We start from the raw sequence: 21,007 nt of genomic DNA, 5'->3' as shown, positions 1-21,007 counted from the left end.
CAAAAGAAAAATGCCAAAGATGACAAGCTCGTAAACGCAAAAACAGCGAACTACAAGACGACATTAATAGTAGCGACACGGACGTGTACAACGTGAGAGAAAGCCAACAGAATCGAATATCAAGTGGCATGTGCGTAATTTGTCGGACGTCTCAAATAAACAAATTAAATAAAAAGAAATGAAACCGTCAGGATCATCTTAGAATTGTTTCGTTTTTCTCTTTATCGAATATGACATGAATAACGAAACAGGAACATCGTATGCATCTGAATGGGATGAAACATTTATAAAACCACAACATTCTACTCACATCAACATCGTCCGCAGCTTAATGAAATCACAATGTTCCGGATTCTCAACCTCCACCACACCCCACGGGTACAGCCGACCTCGAACCTTACGTCCTTTTACCTCCAGCAGGGTAGTCGAACCGCACACGGCAAACGGTACCGCCTCCTTCAGTTGCCGCACCTGTTCCTTGTAATCTTCGTCCTCGTCACTATCGCAATCTGGCAGTGGATAGATTTTGATCCCGTTGTCTTCGATCTCCTGCAGGATGCGGCACTTGTGGCGCTGAATTTCTTTTTTGGTCAGTACGTCGGCCTTGGCAATGACGGGAACGATGTTCACTTTGCAGTGCAGTTTCTTCATGAACTCGATGTCCAGGGGTTTTAGACTAAAAAAGAGTTCAGACAACTATTAGAAATAAAATCTGTGCTCTATCAATGCTTACCCATGTCCAAACGGTGAAATGAAATAGAAACAACAGTGTATCCTATTGTCGATAATGTTCCTTCGGTTTAGTCCACTTTCGTCCCGTAGAAACCGCTCGTACTGCTCGTCGATGTACTCCAGGATGGCACTGAAGCTGTCGCTATTGTCAATAGCGTCACCAAATCCAGGCGTGTCGACTACCGTCAGCCGCAGCTTAACTCCTCGTTCTTCGATCTCCACTGTTGACGAGTCAAGTTTTACCGTCTGATGCTGTTTCTCCACTGCATCCGGAACGACCCGTTCCGGATAGAGGTCACTCAGGAAAAGGCTATTAACGAGGGTCGATTTTCCTAGTCCCGATTCACCCACCACCATCAACGTAAACTCGAAGCCCTTCTTGACCGATTTACGATGCACTTGGTTCGGTAGATTGGCAAAGCCCACGTAGCCCGGCGTTTCCACATTCGAGAACTGTGAATAAATTTAAAAAAACATCATGTTACATCATGTAAACTACATTTTTCACTACAATTTGCGCACCAATATGTTGCAAAACTTTTTGATATCTCTCATGTTCATTGAATTTCATTGAATTCGTCAGCCCAACTAAACGAGATCAACTTAGCTGAGTGCTATTAGTCAAGGAATTTCTCTCTGCTTGCTTCGTGTCCGACCTGCACACCTGTTAGCCCAAAGAAACAATAACTGATACTAACCATACCGCTTCGCTAACGGCTTTCGCTGAATGCCGATGGCGTGGAATTCGCCGCCAGACGGCGGACGTGCGAACCTTTTACGCATATAGCCCAAACTAAATTCGAAATCCGTAAAAGCTGGTTGTAAAATAACCATGCATCGTAGAAAAGGGAACTGCACAAGTGAATACAAAGTAACACCGGTTTCTCTTTTGAACATAAGTTCCTATAAGCAAACATCATACCGACGGGCCCGAAAGGGATGGTCATGGTTTTGTAGCTGGGTTCTGTGAAATTGTATCTCTTGAATAACAAATTATTTTAAAGTACATTTAGAAGGATCAGAAGAGACACCTCATATTTATCACCCCTAATTAAGCAGCGTGTTACGCATTCCTAGCACGAACGCATATACCAATCCATCACAGCTTAATTAAGCGAATGCACTTTCGAAGCGCCCATAGTTAGCAGTTGTTCGTGAAGGTAGGTCATCACGGAGCAGCAAACATAGAAAACCACCAAACATTCGCCTCGAAGGCAAATCCAATAATTTGCCTTGATCAAAAGTCGAACCGCTCAAACTGCTTTGCGGCAGTAACAGGATTTTCGGTAGTTAACCTTCTAATAATATTCCGAACACGTACCTCGCCATGTTATTTTTCGTAGTGCGACCAGGTGAAGGTACCTAAATTTGCGGTGCCGTATACTATTGCTCTATAAATAGAGACGCTGCTAACATGCCGAAAAAAAATATTAGGGAGCACCGATGAGTTGATAAACGGTTTAATAACCGAGGTTCGTTGCATCCTACGGCTCATCCAGGTGGAACCGCAAAGAGGAGGAAGCCGCAAACATCATCGCATGCTATAATATACTTAACATCCAATCGAAAACATCATTTCACGCGTATCATCGTCGGCTTTGCTTTCTGGTTAGTTATAGTACACCAAACTAGGCAGAGGAAAAAAGTGGCCCATCGGTGATTGGGTTTGCTAAAATGGAACGCTGAAAAAATGCTGTTGCATCGTTGGCGTTAGGTGCGAAGTTGGGTGGTTACATAAACTGAAGTCTGATATGGATAGTCATTCTGATCGTGGATTCAACTGTCTTCTTCGGTCTACGACTATTTTCAATTGAAGGGTTCGCAAGTCTAGGACGGTTAAAATAACTGCACTGGGTAATTCAAACGCATAGTTTGATATTAATTATTAGTCAACAGGACCACTGTCCTAATGATCATAGATTGATTATTCTACTTAAGCATGGCCTCGGCGCGACGGAGTCGTGGGAATATTCGTTTTTATTTTTCGTGGAGTGAGAGATGAGGCTATGTGGATCTTGGTTCGTCCTGCGCGACATTTTTATTGTTCAATATCGAGTGAAATGATGACTACCAAGTAGTCATTGGTCCTCTAGAGGATAACAACGTTTAACGTAGGTTTGTCATAAAGAATGTAATGTCGTATTGACTAGTTTGTCTAATATTATTGACCATTCGATGTTAAAGTTGGTTCATCGTTGGATAAACTGACCAGATGTAACTCCTGGCTCAGTGGAAGGATATCCCTTGTACTTTTGCGTGATTGACGTTGTCTTTCCTCAGCTGGAATCTCCTTCTGAACTGGAAGATCTGGCAATTCTTCTGGAAAATCTTGGAACGCACAATCCATTTCGATTGCTTCGTTCAATGGTTCGGTTACCTGTTTCGTTGAAGGACCTCCGCTTCCAGATCATACTGCTCAAATTTCTTTGGAGAAGTACTGTGAATAGCTTTCCTTCATAATGCAATGATTGGGAAATATTGCATCCCGTCTGATAGTGATTCTGCTGGTTATTGTGTTCAGGAAACGAAACTACTTTCAGTTTACTTCATATCCAACGAAAATTATCTTTTTCGCCTTCATGTCGCACATGCATCTCTTTTTAACTGGTACGTGCACCAATGCTTTGCTACCAAATCGTGTAGATGTTTGTAGCAAGGCAATCGTAAAATCCGCAGCGTGTGGGACGTTCTAGTAACTGCCGATGATGGTAGCCGATTCTGCAAGAAATTGGCCGGCTTGCCCCTAATACTTCGTCAGAAGTCCAGACTCTGCTAGCAGATACCGCCTCATATCCAATAGTGACTGATTTTTCCGATCTGCTACATCATTCTATTAGAGACTATACGGCACAGTTTGCCGTAGTACAATATCATTCTGTCTTGGGAATTTTTTAAGATGCTCGCTCGAGTATTCGCCGCCGTCGTCGGGTCTGATAATTTGTGGCGTTTTGCGGAACTGCCTTCCGCTTCTGATTTATTATTCAGCAAATAACGGGAGTAATCGTCGATCATTGTCAACAAAGAACGATTTCCTCCAGAGGTATGATCACCCCTTGGACCACAAAGATCGGTCAGCATCAGCACGCGATTCTGAAAATGGGAAGTGCACTATTCATTTTGGCTTCACTAAACAGATGGTGCAAACAGATCTGATTCCCACAATCGACCATGGAGCGATCCGTTCCCAATATCTCATTAACGATACACACTTCAACGCTTTGGGATCTCGGTGGCCCTGATGCCGATGCCAAAATACTGACAATTATCCCGATGTTGAATGACCGCCTTTGTCGCTGCTTCAGGTCGCTTTAGTTGATATAGGTATCCCCTTCGATCACCAACCACTACAACATGCCCGTCCTTTAGAATCTTGCATCCGGCACGACTGAATAGAACAGTATAGCCTTCATCAGACATTTTACTCATCGACACCGACCGAATTTGCTTCAACGTTACATTCCTTTGGTCACCGTTCCTATCCACCGCAACAGTTTTCCAGAACCAGTTCCTGGCGATAGGACCTTGTTACCAACGTTGTTGTTACCGTCAGCCAAGGTGATGCTACTGATTGCCTACTTTCGTCATTTGAAATAGGACGCCCGACTGTAAATAACACGTATTATCACCAGACTCCACCACCTTAGCTTGAGCTTGCGCGACTGCCCCGGACTGCTGCTACTCCGTTATCGATCTGGACTAGCTGAAGTTGCACAGGGAATCAGTAGATAATAATGCTTGGGAGTAGCGACACAACTTTCAATATACAACTCCTTGTAATCCTAAACTGTGTTATTAATCAATACCGGCGCCGGCCAAGCCCGAACATATATCGAGAAAGGAAAGGGAAGGAATGTTAGTCCGATGCTTGCTTTTGCTAGAGGTCGTATGTATATACTACTGCGCGCTCCACAAGTATCACGGGAGGAGGATATTTATTAGTAAGTATAGAAGTTGGATTCTACTTCTTCATTACCAACGCCAGAGAGGTGACTCCACTATCTGGACTAGATATCGATCCATCAACTCATGGACCGGGACCAATGGCCTTATTTCCCTTCCGAAGGAAGACTTGACCACAAATTTTTTCGCCTCAGAAAAATCTGAACGACCTCGGTTGGGATTGAACCCAGACCAACTGGAATGAGTGGTGGTCACGTTTACCATTCAACCACCAGCGCCGTATATCACCAGACTCTGCCACCTTAGTGGTGGAAAAGACATCTCCGAAATGTTCACTGTCATCTAGCACAATTTTTACTTTATGCTATTTTCAAGTGCCATCATGTCGGTCTGTCGATGCCAATTTTCTGCAATCCTGGCTGTAGTGTCCCTCCATGTGGCAGTAATGGCAGACATTTTTTAGCCTTTCTGCAGACTTTTTCGATCCACCGAACGTTCTCAGAGCTTTATCATTTTCCACACTCCCCGGAACGGCGCTGCTACTCATCCCATAGTTTCCTTTTTATAAATTGAGTTATTCGCCAGGCCGACTCTCGAAGGCAGCAATCAGGTTGTCACAGAAACTGTGTAGAATCGATAAGTGGCTACAATCCAGTGCTTGCCAAGTGACTCACCCAAGCCTTCCAATCTATTAACCAACTCCGTCACATGTTCGGCTATTGTACCGTCCTAGTTCAGCAGCAAGCGAATTATTTTACCGAAGTTCTAATTAATCTGATGAGAATTAAAACAATAAATCCGCCTCCGTGTCCACAAGGTTCCTAGAAATCTCAGCAGCCTTTGGAGAACACCTGGTGGCTGCTTGCCTTTGTACCCCGACAACATGATCCACAAATGTCGTAAACGATCCGGAAGATACTATCGCGGATCAACACCACCGTCCATAACCGGAAAATCTTGCACAATCGGTATGACTCTGGACTGCTTCGTTAGTGACTGTACCATCCCGAAAATACAACCACAACTCCCGCTTCCTCTTATTTTCAATTAACCGCAGCTAACAACATGGCTCTGGGAAAGCTAACTAACCAGTAGGTGCACTACTCTGAGCAGTTGTACCGTCCCAAGTACTCCTACTTCCAACATTAGTGGAATACACTGCAGCTGAACACCAACGGACTAAAAGCCAATGTTGGAAACCTGCAACGGGCTACCGCTCACTAAGCACCTATTTACCTGCCTCACAATTCAGGAGATACAGGTTCTACCACGTGATCGCCACAACTGAGAGCCTAGGCCTGCGGCCAATATATCAGACAGTTGGTCTCGGAACTAGGTCGGACCTGATAACACGGTACAACTCAACACCGACCGGACCGCCGTAGCACGCCGGAACACTTACTTCTTCAATTGCAGTGTTATTTGGATCGATGTACCCCAGGAAGCTAATGACATTGAACTCCCCACCGCACTAGGCACTGCACGATAAAAGTCAGCCATGATGTAGGCTACCGTATGCTTCAATATTTTCTACCAGAGGCCTTTTAATGCAGCTGCAACTGGCTGGGATGACGGTAGTTAGTCAAGCATTACCGGTAGGTCTCCACTTAGACCTTGTCATACTAGATACAGTTAACTCTCTATGTCGATATTGAAGAGACTATCGAGATAGGGAGAGATCGAGATATAGAACGCAATGGTATTTTTTTGGGACATCATAATCCAAGCCAGGAAACGAAGATAGATGCTCGTCTTAGATGGTAATACGACGTGAAACGTACGGCCGAAGCAAACAATATTTACCCCGCATTCTTATTTATACGCTCCATCCAGTTTATATTTGTATAAAATTGTAATCGAAATTAGGTTGACCACGAGAACTCCATTTTCGTACTGTTAAGGACAATATGATAAAAATTTCTCTGCTGTAGACACTTGATGATTCGAACGTTTCCGAAATATTCGAAAAAAAGGATTTGTCCATTTACGCAAATATTGGAGATGTTAGTTTGCGAAGCTGTACGCAGCAAGGAATTTGAAAAAATCATTCGAATACGGTATGCAAATTCGTAGGCGTCTCAGAATAAAAGATTGGTAACAATATTTTCACTGATTGATCGAAGATCTTTTCGGTACAGTATTACCTATATGTTTTCTATTTCGGAGATATTATATAGCCAAAACTTCTTCAAAATCGATTCAAGATGTCATGTTAGTAGTAACTGTTGATAATTCCTTTAATTAAATATTTGTTACGAGATCGCAACACATTAACGAAATCTTTTATTTTTTACCTTTTGGACGATCCATTCTAGAAGTTTGAATGATTCCTTTTTTTCAGAAGAGTCCCTGAAAAACGGCAGCTTCAAAAATCTATTTCACAAGATTAAAATTTACATGCTATTTTTTATATTTTCAATAAAATATCTTGAAATGTGTTTTGATTTCTGAATGCGAATTACTTCTTCTAGGATATTCATTAGAGTACCGTTCTGGAGATCAAATGTTATATTTCTCCATGAGGTGCTCTCTGCTCATCTACCACAAAATCGACCAATTTAATATAAATATTTAAAAGATGTTAGAAACAGTTATTAATAAACTTATTGTGTAGAATATTTCGTTGCAGTGTAAAATTTGATAAAAATGCACGTCAAGCCCCATGCGTATAGTATATCTTACAAGCAATATCGATCGGTACATCGAGATAGGGAGATATCGAGATAGAGAAAGTATCGAGATATGGAGGATACTGCACAACTAATTTGAAGGGACTTAAAATAATCGAGATAGAGAGGAATATCGACATAGGGAAAGTTAACTGTATAGCGAAAGCCTACAACACTGTATGGCGGGAGGTTGTACTCCGCCAGCTACATCAGTGGGGTATCCGCGGCAGCCTTGGTCGATTAATTCAAGAATTAACTCGCAACCGTAGATTCTCCATGCTTGCATTGGAGGCAGTCGGTCCCACATCTTTCATGAGTCAAATGGAGTCCCCAAGCATCAGAGTTAACTGCGACGCTGTTTTTAATCAGTACGAATTCTTTATTCACTGACCTCTCCGCGGTTGTGCACATCTTTGTATATGCAAAATGACATAATACTGGTTGTGATCGGGAAGACAACGGGCCGTGCAAAAATGAAATTGCAGGCAGCGGTCAGTGTTATAGAGCAATGCACAGTGGGACGAGCCCGGACTTAAGTCCATATATGAAGGTTATGTGATATTCTCACTAGTATTTTTCTCGCAGATTTTAGGTGATTTGAATTTTTCGCGAGATTTTAGGTGATTTGAACGCAAAATGAATTTTTGACAGCTTTTTGAAGGGCATAACTCAAGTGTTTTTTGCATTATTTGACCATAGGAACTACATACGGTTATTCTCGTTTTTCAAAGAAACGGTTGATTTTATGAATTGCATTACTTCACCAAAATTATCCGCGTGATAAAATTACATCGTTAAATCGCCAAAAATAAGTCACTAGTTGGTTTAGTTAGTGTTTAGATAACTGTTTGTCATGAATTATTATTAAATTCGAACTTCTAAAGCGATAACAACAACGACGCCCGTGAATGCCCGCGATCACACTATGCTCATTCGAAAGCTTTTCATTTTCTCTTTAAAATGAGCCTATGCTAGTTTTGCGAAAAATTGCGATAAGCAATCAAAATTTGAAAAAAAAACTGTGAATGGAGACGCATGGTTATTACTGATATTTAATTTGAATATTCACTTGATAACTAAAATAATGACACTAATTTATGCAAAACTTTCAAATAGCATTTAGAGCATGATCTACAAGGGTTTTGCTAGTGATCAAGAGTAAGGAGCCGAGTGGGAAGTATGGTTTTTAAGTGGTAAAGGAATTAAGAATGTTTAAAATTCAGTAAATATTTTCAACCATCTGAAATGTGTCATAAAATGTTTCATGAACTATTTTTGCTAACTTACGCAATAACTGTCAAATTGAGTGAACACAGTTGAGTTCTGGTCATTTGGTGAGACTATTTTATCCGAGTTTGCGTAGCACTGATATAGTTTAAGGGTATGCGATATTATCCAAATAAAGTAAGACCATTTTTAAATGAACCATATACGCGAAAAAAGGATTTTGGATTTATTTTTATTTAAGGTATGAAATAAGCAATATAATTAACTTAAAACACACCTGCGAAAAAACAAAATCGTTAAACATCTTGTTGATTAGTGAATGTAAATCAATATTCTACTAAGACGCTCGAAATGTTTGTTTTGAAAATGAAAGAAAATGTAGTTTTCATACCAAGTAACCCATCAATGAATTAAACATTCCTAAATTAATCGATCACATTTTATTTGATCCTTAAATATAATATAGTCATTTCTGAAGCCCCATAATGAGAAGCCCCATAAGCTCAACAGAAGGACATCACTGAACATAAGTTAGACTTCACTTCACAGCATGATATTCCATGGTATCGAATTGACCAGTCGAAACTTTGAAGGCTTGGCTACCACCCTCGCCCTTCTATCACAGCGTGATTCAACAAGTAATCAACTTTCTTCCCAGTATAGCCGCCGAGACCACTTGTATTCAGGCCGACGTCATCCATGTCGATGGACTGTAGTGAAAACCACCACGAAATGGGTGCTCAGCTTCCTTGGAAAACCGCCGGTGACGATAGTGTCCTTTTGGAAAGGACCAGGAGTGGTGACACAACCTTCCCCCAAGAATCACCGATCTTTATAGTCAGGCTCCATACGCGGGCGAAATCTTGGCACCAGCCTTTCCCGTACTATTAGAGTAGAGAATGACAATACGAGCCTAATTCAATCAGCTAGTGAACCTCGAGTATTTAAATAACTACATCAGAATCTACATTGACGGCTCAAACTGTATGAAAGCGTGGGGGTGGATGCGAGCGGAATAGGAGCAAGACTTGCCCTCCGTGTCCCATAAGCTTGTTCAGTCTTTTCAACCGAAGCTGCAGCGATCGCTCTGACAGTCTCCGTAAAAAACTCGAGGATATCTTAATCGCAATATTCCTAGATTCATACACCGTCATAAGCTTCCTGGAGTCCGGAGACTCCAAACACTCTATCGCCCTAGAAATGGAGGAGTATTGCGATACCCTCACGATGATATGCTGGATCCCAGGACACTGTGGGATTAGTGTAAACGAAGACGCCGACGAACTAGTTTCACTCGGCCGACATTCCTGTAACTTACTAACACGAGAAGTTCCGTCCCCCGATATTTGCAAGGTATTCAAGGGCGTCATGGCCGAATATTTTGTTGTTCACTGTGGAGGCTCTAGGAGCTACCCCTACTGATGGTTCCGAGATCGTTGACGTGAGAGTGTCTTGGGATGCTCGAGTCGAACAACTAGATAGGTTGGTATTTGCGCGCAAACTTGACAATTGAAAATTTGCTCGGGATTAGGAAAGAAATCGGCATCGGTTGAATCCCGTATCCATCGAAAAATCTTCATGTCGTCGACGACGGAAAGACGAGAAACTTGTAGTTTGTAGATATTTGTAGATCATTTAAATAGGGAAGAAATATTGCTGGACCAAGAGCGAGAAATGTTGCAGATAGATAGTCCTTAACTTCTTTTAGCCAACTCTCATACAAATCCAGAAAAATCATTAGTTATGACACTTTTAATACTCGTGTAAGAATTCCTCTTCCCGTTGAACATGGACATTGTATTGCAGCAACTCCTGGCATCCACTCATAAAGACCCTACCGAAAATAATCAAATTTTGTGGGATACGAGCCATACGCAGGAGAACCCGGGGCTGTTCGGACCTACTTAAGTAAATCGCCCTTTTAGGTGGATAGATGTGAAAAAATTTACAGGTCAAGGTTCCTAATTGTTAGTTTGAAGCCTCAGCTACACTTTGGTGTCATAAAAGGTTCATTTACACCACTCAATGCAGCGCTAGGAAACATCTAAATGTACTATGAACTATGACATATCACTATTGATGAGTGATTGTCTTCATTGAGATACAAACTCCCAGCTTCGGATGAAGTTTATTACCTGTTTGGGATTTGCAGTCCAAATATCAAAAGGCTCCAGTGTTCCTTTACCGAGGACTCTAAGTCTGCATTGCATCAGTGCACTGCATTCTCAGAGCAAATGCTGTGATGTTTCATTTTCCGATCCGCAGATGCGGCATGTATCGTTTGTAAGTTTACCAATCTTCATAAGATGATATTTACTCGGACAGTGTCCGGTAAGTAATCCTGTTATGATGCATAGTTCTTTTTTATTTAATCTAGGCAACTCCAGGCTCTTTTATCGTTAGGTGAAATAAATTTCTTTGATTGTCGCAGTCCAGTTATGATACTCCAATTGTTGTTTATAGCTGTGATCTCCCACTTTTTAGCCCCATTTTGAGGGCACACGATGAGACTCCACAGAATGGCTCTAGTCCGATGAAATTAGTGGAAGATCCTCTTCTTGCTAACCCATCGGCTTTTTCATTCCCTGCAACTCCACAATGTCCTGGAACCCAGTACAAATTGACCTGATTTTCCTCCGACAATTGTCAGAGTGCATGGATGCACTCCCATACTCGTTTTGAGCGACATGTAGGAGCCCTTAGGGAATTTAGTGCTGCTTGACTGTCTGAGAAAATGCAGATATTTGCATACCAGTATCCTCTCTTCAGGCATACATAGGTCCATTCTAGTATGGCATATATTTCGGCTTGAAAATCTGTCGGCCAGTATCCCATGGGAATACTAGCGTTTATTCCTGGTCCTGTAATACCGGATCCCGTCAAATGGTTTATTTTGGACCCATCTGTGTAGAAAATTACTAAGCCTGGACGGAGAATAGGGCCACCTTGTTCGCAGCTTGACCGTTCAGACTCATTAATTTTATAGGGAGTTTCAAAGTTCGGCATTACCTGTAGCCAATCTTCGTTTGCAGGTGTCCTGTTAAGTCTCCAGATGATAATTGTTCATGACGAGTTATTTTCAATGCGCTTTTTACTGCTTCTAATTTTATCGTCTGATGAAGCGGAAGGGGGTGCAGCATTGCATCTAATGCTTTCGATGGAGTACTTCGCATGGCACCGGTTATCGCTCCACAAGAAAGCCTTTGAAGTTTACCTAACTTTTTTGAGTTGATGTCTCTTTTGTTTTAGGCCGCCAAACTAGCGAGGCGGTTCTATCACATTCGCCCGAATGACATTCACCCGAAAGTCATTTACCCGAATGACGTTCGCCCGAAAACCATTTACCAGAATGGACCATTTACCCGAATGTCATTAACCCGAATGGACCATTTACCCGAATGCCATCAACCCGAATAGGCCACTCGCCCGAATGTCATTAACCCGAATACCACATTCACTCAAGCATAATATAAAATCGGTAATTGTCTAGTTTAGTGACTTTTGTGATAGAAGTCCGACTTTAATGCGGTTTTTTTGTCAAAAGGATGTATTTTAACCTAAATAAACCAAATCCGAACGGGAAATGTGAAATCTTTAACTAAAGTTTGATAAACTGAACAATAACAAGTGAGCTTATACAGCTGAGCTAGTGTGATGCGGCTTGGTCGCATATCCGAGGCCAAGGATCCGAAGCGGCGCAAAGCCGCTGAGGTTCCGTTGGACGAGGCGTTGATCCACCCGTCGCCGGAGTTATAAGCAAACCTGTGATCCTCTTGTTTGCCTGGTTTACTCAAACATAGGGGCTATAGCTAGTTTAAAGCCGACTGAGCGGCAGCGAAGTCGGACAGTGTACCAGAAAGCGATGTGGCGTAGCCACATTAGTCAACCGTACACTGACCAATGTGGCTATGCGACATCGCTTTTAGGTGTACTATCCGACGTCACTGAGGTTCTATTGCCAACGCCACAAATGCTCTTCAGGTGCAAACTGATGCATATAGGATGCAGTTGTCAGCGCGAGCGGTGAAATCTTGTGATAAACCGGACAAAATAATAAGAAATTTTTCGGAAACACGACCGATCGAGGTAAATATATATTAAGATGTTCCGTTAACGAATTGATTCAATTAAATTAGTAATTATATCTTGCATGGTGGGAGTCCATTTGGCACTACACCGTTAGTAAATAGTAGCTCATAAATGTTATGTGGCGAAGCTAGTGTGATGCGGCTTTGCCACAATTACCGAGGTCGAGAAACCGAAGCGGAGGTCCCTACTCGGCAAACCTGTGATCCATTGGTATGCTTGGTTTACTGAAATATAGGGGTAGATTCCTTCTTTAAATATGAGCAGTTCTTTGAGTTTGTATACCAAATAGCCCTCGCAATCAACCCGGTGATCCACTCGTTTGCCCGGTTTACTCACACTTGGGGATTGATTCCTTCTTTTAAACATGAGCAGCTCTTTTCCCATAATTAGGGGTTGATTGCTTCTTTCAAACATGTCAAATCCTTGGATCTGCATGCCAAATAAGTCTGCAAAGAAACTGTTGATCCACTCGTCTGCCCGGTATACATAAGGGTTATTCCTTCTTTCAAAACAAGAGCAATTTCTTGAATCTATATACCAAATAGCTATCTACGTAATATTGGATTTCGAGACAGTTCAAGTTTTTTCAGAAAAATAAAACAACTTGGTCGTCAGACAAAATATTCGGAAGATCACCGAATACAACGAATTTACAAACAAGTTGTTGCCTTGGCTTTCTTGCCCCATCAAGGTATTCCAATGGCACTCGAAGAATTGAGGAAAAGTTGCCCAAAGGCTTTCGACGATTTTTTGAATCACATTAGTAAAAATTGTATTTTTGGTAGGAAGGAAACTAATCAAAAAGTTTCTCGATAACCCTCCTTTGCCCCCCGCTCCGTGGTCAGTTTTCGAAAATGTATCGACAAAGTTTCCTAGAACCACCAATAATGTGGAAGACTAGCACAATAAATGGAACGGTTCGTTAAGCCGTGGAAATTCTATGATGTGTTGAAGCAGTTGCAGCTTGAAGAGAAAAACCCTACTACGTATGTTTTACGTACACTACAAGCGGTGCCAACAGCTAAAAAGTCTAAAAAGAACTCACGAAAGGACTTAAAACTGGAAACCCTAGTTAAATCATACAAACCAGGTGATTGGATTAACTATTTGACTGGTATAGCTTTAGTGTTAATTTCTTCATATCATCTAATGTAATAAAATTTGTATTTCATCTTAATAAATTAAATTTTTTCGATTGACATTTCGATGTTTTTCGGGTATATGGAATTCGGGCGAATGGCATTCGGGTTTATGTTGCATTCGGGCGAATGTCTTTCGGGTGTTCGTGGCATTCGGGTGAATGACATTCGGGTTTATGTGACATTCGGGCAAATGTCCTTCGGGTAAATGGCTTTCGGGCGAATGTCATTCGGGCGAACGTGACAGAATCAGCGAGGCATATGTTATTCTTGGTTTGACAATTGTGGAGTATAACCAGTAAACCGGTTCTATCACATTCGCCCGAATGACATTCGCCCGAATGACATTCGCCCGAAAGTCATTTACCCGAATGACGTTCGCCCGAAAACCATTTACCAGAATGGACCATTTACCCGAATATCATTAACCCGAATGGACCATTTACCCGAATGCCATAAACCTGAATGGACCACTCGCCCGAATGTGTTTAACCCGAATACCACATTCACTCAAGCATAATATAAAATCGGCAATTGTCTAGTATAGTAACTTTAGTGATAGAAGTCCGACTTTAATGCGGTTTTTTGCCAAAAGGATGTATTTTAACATAAATAAACCAAATTCGAGTGGGAAATGTGAAATCTTTAACCAAAATTTGATAAATTGAACAATAACAAGTGAGCTTATACAGCGGAGCTAGTGTGTTGCGGCTTGGCCGCATATCCGAAGCCAAGGACCCGAAGCGGTGCAAAGCCGCTGAGGTTACGTTGGACGAGGCGTTGATCCACCCGTTGCCGGAGTTATAAGCAAACCTGTGATCCTCTTGTTTGCCCGGTTTACTCAAACATAGGAGTTGATTCCTTCTTTGAATATGAGCCGTTCTTAGAGTTTGTATACCAAATAGCCCTAGCAATCAAACCGGTGATCTCCTCGTTTGCCCGGTTTACTCACACTTAGGGATTGATTCCTTCTTTTAAACATGAAACTCTTTTCCCACAATTAGGGGTTGATTGCTTCTTTCAAACATGAACAAATCCTTGGATCTGCATGCCAAATAAGTTTGCAAAAAAACTGTTGATCCACTCGTCTGCCCGGTTTACTCAAACAAAAGGGTTGATTCCTTCTTTCAAAACAAGAGCAATTTCTTGAATCTATATACCAAATAGCTCTCTACGTAATATTGGATTTCGAGACAGCTGCGATAAACGTTGCTAGAAGAGTTTTTTCCCGGTGCTGCCCTTCACGGATGATTCTTCCATCTAAACCAAAGTTTTTTCAGAAAAATAAAACATCTTGGTCTTCAGACAAAATATTCGAAAGATCACCAAATACAATTAATTTACAAACAAGTAGTTGCATTGGCTTTCTTGCCCCATCAAGGTATTTCAATGGCACTCGAAGAATTGAGGAAAAGTTGTCCAAAGGCTCTCGACGATTTTTTGGATTACATTAGTAAAAATTGTATTTTCGGTAGGAAGGAAACTAATCAAAAAGTTTCTCGGTAACCGTTCTTTGCTCCCCGCTTCGTTGTTAGTTTTCGAAAATGTATCGAGAAAGAATCCTAGGACCACCAATAATGTGGAAGACTAGCACAATAAATGGAACGGTTTGATAAGCCGTGGAAATTCTATGGTGCTTTGAAGCAGTTGCAGCTTGAAGAGAAAAACCCTAGTACGTATGTTTTACGTACACTACAAGCGGTACCAACAGCTAAAAAGTCAAAATGAACTCACGAAAGGACCTAAAACTGGAAATCTTAGTTAAATCATGCAAACCAGGTGATTGGATTAACTATTTGACTGGCATAGCTTTAGTGTTAATTTCTTCATAGCATCAAATGTAATAAAATTTGTATTTCATCTTAATAAATTAATTTTTTTCGATTGACATTTCGATGTTTTTCGGGCTTATGGAATTCGGGCGAATGGCATTCGGGTTTATGTTGCATTCGGGCGAATGTCTTTCGGGTGTTCGTGGCATTCGGGTGAATGACATTCGGGTTTATGTGACATTCGGGCACATGTCCTTCGGGTAAATGTCTTTCGGGCGAATGTCATTCGGGCGAACGTGACAGAATCCAGTAAACCATACTAGGTCTGAGACCCCAACGTTCTACTGCACACCCAAAGAGCATTTGTTGCCTTGCTTATAACCTGCTCAATGTGTGCATTGCAGTTTAGTTTTTTTTTATCTAATATCAATCCCAGATACTTCACCTCAGAGGACAATTCAATTACTGTGCCGTTGAGCAATAGTGTTGATAAATATTTTCTTTTTCGAGTAAATGCGATTATGATTGTTTTATGGTTGATTTCTTCACCCTCGCTTAGCGCTTAAGCCAGGTTTAAACGTACTGGTAAACCTGGTTTAAAAGTTAAGCGAGGGTGAAGAAATCGGCCCTTAGAGGGATTTATGTTTCGGCCCTCCTTTTTACACCACTTCAAAGTGAAGTTTAATGCAGATTGCATTCTATTGGAGATAACAGTGTCAAATTTTACCCTCACGAGGATTACAACATCATCTGCAAATCCAATCACTTCGTATCCCGTTTCAGTTAATAATTTCAATAGTTCGTCTACAACCAATGACCACAATAAGGGCGATAGAACTCCACCTTGACGGCATCCCTTATTTGTTTTCACAGCCAGTGTCGTGTTTCCAAGCGTGCTAGTTACTTAACGCTTTATAAGCATCGAGTTGATCCAATTTATTGTGTAGATATCGAACCCATGTTTCTTCATAGCATTCCGCATTGAGCTATGAGATGCATTGTCGAAAGCTCCCTCTATGTCTAGAAAGGCAGCCAGTGAAATTTCTTTTGTTACAATAGTATTCTCCAGTTTTCCGACCAGCATGTGTAACGCATCTACTGTTGATTTGTTATTTTTATATGCGAATTGAAACTTGCTCAGAGAAGATTGTTCCAAAAACTCTGATTTAACATGTAGGTCCATCATTTTCTCCATTATCTTTATCTTATCCATTATCTTTAGGAGGTCAAGCTGATTGGCCTAAAAGATTTTGGAAGTGATTTATCACGCTTCCCAGCTTTTGGCATGTCTCCAGCTCGTAGGTATATAGTTTAGTACTAGACTAAGCTAAAGATTTGCGTCAGGTGTGGAATAATATGCTATTTGCTTTTTTGTAGCATTATTGGCAGTACACCATCCATACCCGGAGATTTGAATGGTTCAAAGAAATCAATCGCCCATTCAACTTTTGCTTCTGTAAATATAGCACTGGCTATTATGTGAGCTTCGGTATCAGCTTCATTTGAGTCAGGCTCTGCTTCCATTTGATTTTTCTGCTTGTGTATTATTTATGGAAAATGAACCAGTAAAATGTTTCTCCATCATGATTCTGAGTGTCATTCGACGTTAATCTTCTTCATATTCCAAAATATGCACCTCGAGCCAGCGGATAGGCGACGTAAGAGCTAGTGCTACGTTCCTACTGACCACTTAAAATCCTTTCTGACGGGGACCTGACCATACGAGATATTGAAGAGACCAGCCCGTACCTTTTGAAGCGCTAGAGCAGGATTGATTTATTACTCATCCCTAGTTAAAACAAAGCATGAAATGCGAAATAATGTAAAATAATTCTTCGACGCTTTGAACGTCGGTCATTTACATTTTCGTCATTCCAAATTCCATATTTTTCTCGATTTTTTGATTGTCCGTCTTTTAATGCAAATCAATAAACGTTACTTTTCCTGAATGATGCCCAAAATTTTTAAGAATACCGATTTAAAAGCTAAAAATCCGGCCACCCACATCTGAAAAATCGTCTCAGCAGTAACAATACAACTTCCTGCCAGAAAAGCTAGCTGAACTCTAATGCCCTCATCATGCTCCAAAAATGTTGAAACAAGAATAAAGTCTATCCTCACATACCACTGGAAAAGAGCCGCCTCGAATGATAAACGCTGCTTCTTCCATATACCTAAAACAAGATAGGCGAACAAACAGACCGAAACATAAATAAACCAGCTGCATTTGTTTGTTCTTCTCTACTCTACGCACCGTCTGAATGACGGAGGATGCATTCACAGGCGCATTCAACCCAGAACAAGGAAAAACAAACGGTTACAAAAAAGACACATGGACTGCACTGATTACAACCAACAGCAGAGAGGTTTATCTACACAACCCATGACAGAACGCACGCTCTGCTCCAAAGAATTACGATAGAAAATGCAACCAATTCTAATTACAACAAAAAGTAGCACACCAAGTTCAGCTGGAATGCATGCTCTGGCTGCAAAGCGTCGCCAGTCGACGCAATCGAAGAAAAAATGCACTGCCTGGCTCGAGGCCAAGCACGGCTTAACCATTAATATCAATTTCGTCTTCTATTGGCCGTAACATTTTTGCGAGTTTGCGACATGCAGCAGCAATGTAAAAGTGCAGTGCAATCGGTTTTTCGCACATATATTTACGGCGAACAATTTTCTTTTTCATGCTAATCGTTGGCAAAATATGCAACTGGCCGTTTTGCTTTTGGCTGTGTATTTGGGGTCTCATGGAAATTTGTCGTAACATGGGTATACGTGGTATTTTGTGCAATGTTTATACGATGCTTCTTCGGACCGAAACATCACTATGTAGGTACACTCAGGTTTTTTTTTACGCGGGGGATACGAGCCGCGTAAATGAAAACCGCGTAAATGAAAACCGCGTAAATTTCAAAATCCGCGTAAATGAAAACCGCGTAAATTTCAAAATCCGCGTAAATGAAAACCGCGTAAATTTCAAAATCCGCGTAAATGAAAACCGCGTAAATTTCAAAATCCGCGTAAATGAAAACCGCGTAAATTTCAAAATCCGCGTAAATGAAGACCACTTAAATTTAAGAATCCGCGATAAAGGGAACCTCATTGATGGATACCGCGTAAATTTCAAAATCCGCGTAAATGAAAACCGCGTAAATTTCAAAAACCGCGTAAATGAAAACCGCGTAAATTTCAAAAACCGCGTAAATGAAAACCGCGTAAATTTCAAAATCCGCGTAAATGAAAACCGCGTAAATTTCAAAATCCGCGTAAAAAAAAACCGCGTAAAAAAATACCGCGCAAAAAAAACCGCGTAAAAAAAAACTTGAGTGTATAATTATTTTGTTAGTTCACTTTCACCAATGTTGTAAATCACTGATCGGCCCAGCGATTGCATTGCTTTTTATGACAGGTTCATGAAAAACGGCATTAAAGTTGGTTCTGTTAGTGACCGTACTACTGGAGAACGGAATGCAAGTAATGCAACTAAGACAACATAAAAGCAAAACCGTAAATGACTCATGCTCAGACACTGACAGTTTCTTTGAACCGACGAGATTTCATGCATCACGATCTGGACCCCACCCCAATCATTCCAGAACTAACTTTTTTTTCTTGAACCAACAGACCACGAGATGTTATTGATTCAATGCCGGAAGACTACAAACAGCATCGTCTTGTTGGTGCCAGAGTTTCAAGTTCATTATTCGTCTCCCCCAAGCTTTCTCATCCCGGTGCCTCTAGGTATGTATCAAGTAGCATAATTTTTTCCCGGCTCACCACCAAAGCACTCACATTTTTTCCGGAATCTGTCGACATTTTGTCGTAACTCTCCGCAGATTTCCTAGTTCCAGCAGTTACCGAAGAAAAAAACAAGTTTTGCGATCCGTTTGTTGATAACAGTAGCGATGACCTACAACAAACACTGTCCTCGTTCAGAAGTTTACGATTGTCAGCAAATCATCAGCGGCGGAAGCAGCGGGACGGATTGCGGAGTAATTCTCAAACAAGAGATCGATTTTTTTTGTTAGCTTCTACGCGGAGCGAACAAGCGCTTGTGTTCTGGATTCACGAAAGCTTCCGAAAACGAGAAAAATACCACGCTTATCGAATTTACGCTAATTACCCGAATTGGATTGAATTAATAGGGAAAATTATGAATAATAACTGCAGCCGAATCGGTCTTTTTTCCTTATTTTCTCCGGTTTTAATTTCTTCGCACGAATACACTCGCACTGTACACCGACCGAAGTATGAAATCAGACCAAAAGCACACACGGCACTAACGAAACGAACGACGACCGACGATGAACTGCTAGCGCGGCGAAGTGCGACGCGATGGTTGATGCATGATGCGGCGAAAAGCGAGCGAGATGCAGAGATGCCAGGTACTTTTTTCAAATGTCTGCAATAATAATTTTAAAAGTCTGGGAAGAACAAAAATGTGAGGCAAGCTAGTGTAACCAAAAGCCTTTATATTCAAAAATCTGCAAATATCTGCAACCAAACTAAAAAATCTGCAAATATCTGCAACCAAACGGAAAAATCTGCAAATATCTGCGTCATCGAAAAAATCTGCAGCTTAAATTAAAAGTCTGCGAATTTGCAGACTTGTCTGCAAATCTGGCATCTCTGGCGAGATGTTTTGGTTTTGTTCTGCGGCGAGTTCACCCATTGGCAGAGCTGCCATTTATACAGAATCTGTATTATATAGAACTGCAAGTGAAAAATTTAATGGGATAAGGAATACAGCATATTAAACACTGATTTAAAACACACAATCCTGGCTTCCTGAAGCATGCAGCGCCCCCATGTATATTTTCTGCGTAAAGATTTCAATTAAAAAAATTCAAATAACAACTTAAGTTTATAGATTGCCTCACCAGATATATTAAGATAGCCAACCTAGTTTTAACATACATATTTTTACCCTTTTCATAAAGTTATCTAATTTACTGCCACTTCTTCCAAATTCATTTGGTTTAAAGAAGGCAATTACATTATTTGGGTTGTTTGTTAAGTATCAGCATCGTTATAGTTCATCTCTAATTGCTCAAATCAATCAAAATTCACAGTTGAAAAAATGTCATCGAAAATGATTCATACTTCAACGCATACCAAGAGGAATCGGTACTAGTGATGATATATAATTCGATAGTTTTCCAATGATCCAATCATTGTATCTGTCTTTCTATTGTGTATTCTATGTGTTTGGAATTTTCCTTTGTAAAGTTTTACTTAGAAGAACAGAATAAATGGCGTCGAAAATATGTCGTAAAAATGGATTTTCATTTATTTTGGACATCGCTAGTTTTATTTCTTAATAGCAGTTTGTTTATTAAATTAGAATAATAGATATTTTACATCCTCGTTATTCTAATTTAATAAACAAACTGCTATTAAGAAATAAAACTAGCGATGTCCAAAATACATGAAACCCCATTTTTACGACATATTTTCGACGCCATTTATTCTG

The 21,007-nt window shown here is 40.9% G+C and overlaps 1 protein-coding gene across 1 annotated transcript in view; it reads right to left on the bottom strand.

Annotated features, from left to right (window-relative positions):
- Positions 1 to 19,833, bottom strand: part of LOC131685080 (septin-1) — a 28,086-nt gene extending 8,253 nt beyond the window's left edge. Inside the window, exons 1-3 of the mRNA XM_058968508.1 lie at positions 19,327 to 19,833; positions 734 to 1,185; positions 311 to 676 (exon numbers count right to left, since the gene is read on the bottom strand). Coding sequence (XP_058824491.1) covers positions 311 to 676; positions 734 to 1,185; positions 19,327 to 19,350 — 842 coding nt within the window. The 5' untranslated portion in view covers positions 19,351 to 19,833. The remainder of the gene's footprint in view (positions 1 to 310; positions 677 to 733; positions 1,186 to 19,326) is intronic.
- Positions 19,834 to 21,007: the final 1,174 nt, after the last annotated feature.

This window comes from Topomyia yanbarensis, chromosome 2 (assembly GCF_030247195.1).
Source record: "Topomyia yanbarensis strain Yona2022 chromosome 2, ASM3024719v1, whole genome shotgun sequence".
NCBI lineage: Eukaryota > Metazoa > Arthropoda > Insecta > Diptera > Culicidae > Topomyia > Topomyia yanbarensis.
Note: the sequence above shows the minus strand (reverse complement) of the source record. Positions and strands in the feature narration are given on the sequence as shown.